This window comes from Hipposideros armiger, unplaced genomic scaffold (assembly GCF_001890085.2).
Source record: "Hipposideros armiger isolate ML-2016 unplaced genomic scaffold, ASM189008v1 scaffold_167, whole genome shotgun sequence".
Lineage (NCBI taxonomy): Eukaryota > Metazoa > Chordata > Mammalia > Chiroptera > Hipposideridae > Hipposideros > Hipposideros armiger.
In genome coordinates, this window is record NW_017731517.1 from 1,213,988 (window position 1) to 1,215,723 (window position 1,736).

General features: G+C 47.2%; 1 protein-coding gene across 1 annotated transcript in view; it reads right to left on the bottom strand.

Moving 5' to 3' along the window:
* Positions 1–318, bottom strand: part of TARBP1 (tRNA guanosine 2 -O-methyltransferase TARBP1) — an 82,600-nt gene extending 82,282 nt beyond the window's left edge. The window contains exon 1 of the mRNA XM_019651797.1: positions 1–318. Coding sequence (XP_019507342.1) covers positions 1–251 — 251 coding nt within the window. The 5' untranslated portion in view covers positions 252–318.
* Between the last annotated feature and the right edge of the window lie 1,418 nt (positions 319–1,736).

The window sequence follows — 1,736 nt, forward strand, 5'->3', positions numbered from 1 at the left end:
GTGTCCGGGGCTCCTGCTGGGCGCACGCGTAGGCCACGCAGCAGCGGCACCAGGTACCCGGCGGCGACCTCGCGCGCCGCCTCCGAGAGCGCGTCCCCGCCGCCCCGCGCCCCCTCGTCCTCGAGCCGCTGCAGAAGAAAGCGCAGCGTTTCCACGCGCTCTGCGGACGCCTCCCCACGGCACAGAGTCCCGAGCAGGACCCGGGGGTCCCGGCTCTGCGCGAGCAGCGCTTCCGCAAGCACCCACTCCATTTGTTGCGCGCGTCGCCGACACCCGGCGCCCAAAGAAGGCTCCAGCGTGCGCGTGCGCCCCGAGCTAGTGCGTGCTCGTACGTGGCTGCCCCGGTCTAGCGCCCGGAGTGAAGCGGCTGCCGCCAGGGCCAGTTCCTGCTCTGTGCACTGTAGACATGTTGCACTAGCGCTGCCTGCAATTTGATCCCTCTCAAGCCGTCCCTTACTATTTTTTAGTAACGTCAGTGTATCTAAACCAGGCCCATCGATTCCTAATTGGAGGTTGACCTGCCCGAGGGCCCTAAATCAACTAGGTGTGCCTGTGAGCCACAGGTACACAAAAGGTGTCGATCACAGTCACCTGGAAGCTGATTTTCGAAAAGATGCAGTCTGGTGCCACCCACAAAGAGACTGACACGACGAGGTCTGAAATGGGTTTTGGACCTCAGTATCAAAATAACGAAAACACAAGAATGATTTAGAGGTCCTGAAAAACACTAAAGCTATGTGCAGGGGCACGGCTGGAAACCATGCCCACGCCAGCACATGCAGTCAAACGCCCAAGCCAACTCTAGCATGCAGACGGTCCCATACAATGCTTATGCTCCCACTGCTATCTCAAAAATTGTCCATGTGTCAGTATTTTCTGTATTTCTGACAGTATCTACTGCTAAATACAGAAACAGAAAACCTCACGTTAGCTTGGACAGTACTGGTTTGGTTCCTGACTCAATCCCAGGCAAACTGAATCTGTGATATAGGTTTTCTTTGCTCTCTAACCATAAAGTTCTCCCCTTAGTCCAAGGAGAAGACACACTCCCACCTTCAAAGAGGTTGCTGTGTCATCGACACAATAAGGCATAATTTAAAGCTATTTAAAGTTATTTTTATATAATTTGAAGTTATTTAATTTTAAAGTTATTCAACATATATGCAAGGTATTTTTTCCCCATATTTCAGTCATTCATTTTTCCATTGACAGAATGCATAAATGGTACTATGGTAAGCCCATTTAGAATGTGCCAGTAAATATCAATTGCCTTCAACATATGTTCTTCATATACCTATCAACAGAAATTGGCAACAGTCATGAGCAGACACTTAACAAATGACGATATGCAAAGGTAGCATCTGAAAAGGTGTTCAAGATCATCAACCATTAGAGAAATGAAAATTAAATCCTCAGTAGCATGTCACTTCACACCTATTAGAACTGCTAAAATTGAAAAGATCAAAAACACCAAATGTCAAGAACAAAGGAGGAAGTGCGATTGGAACTCCCATACATTACTGGTGGGCCTGTAAATGGTCCAATCACTTTGGAAAGCTGTTTCTAATAAAGTTGAAATATATAATACCTACTCTATGATTTGGCTTTTCGACCCCTAGGCATTTGCCTAAAATAAATGAAAACATATGCCATCAAAAACAATTGTACAAGAATGTTTTGGGGCAACATTAATTATAACCAAGAGCTTGTAATAACCTAAATGTCCATCAATAGAA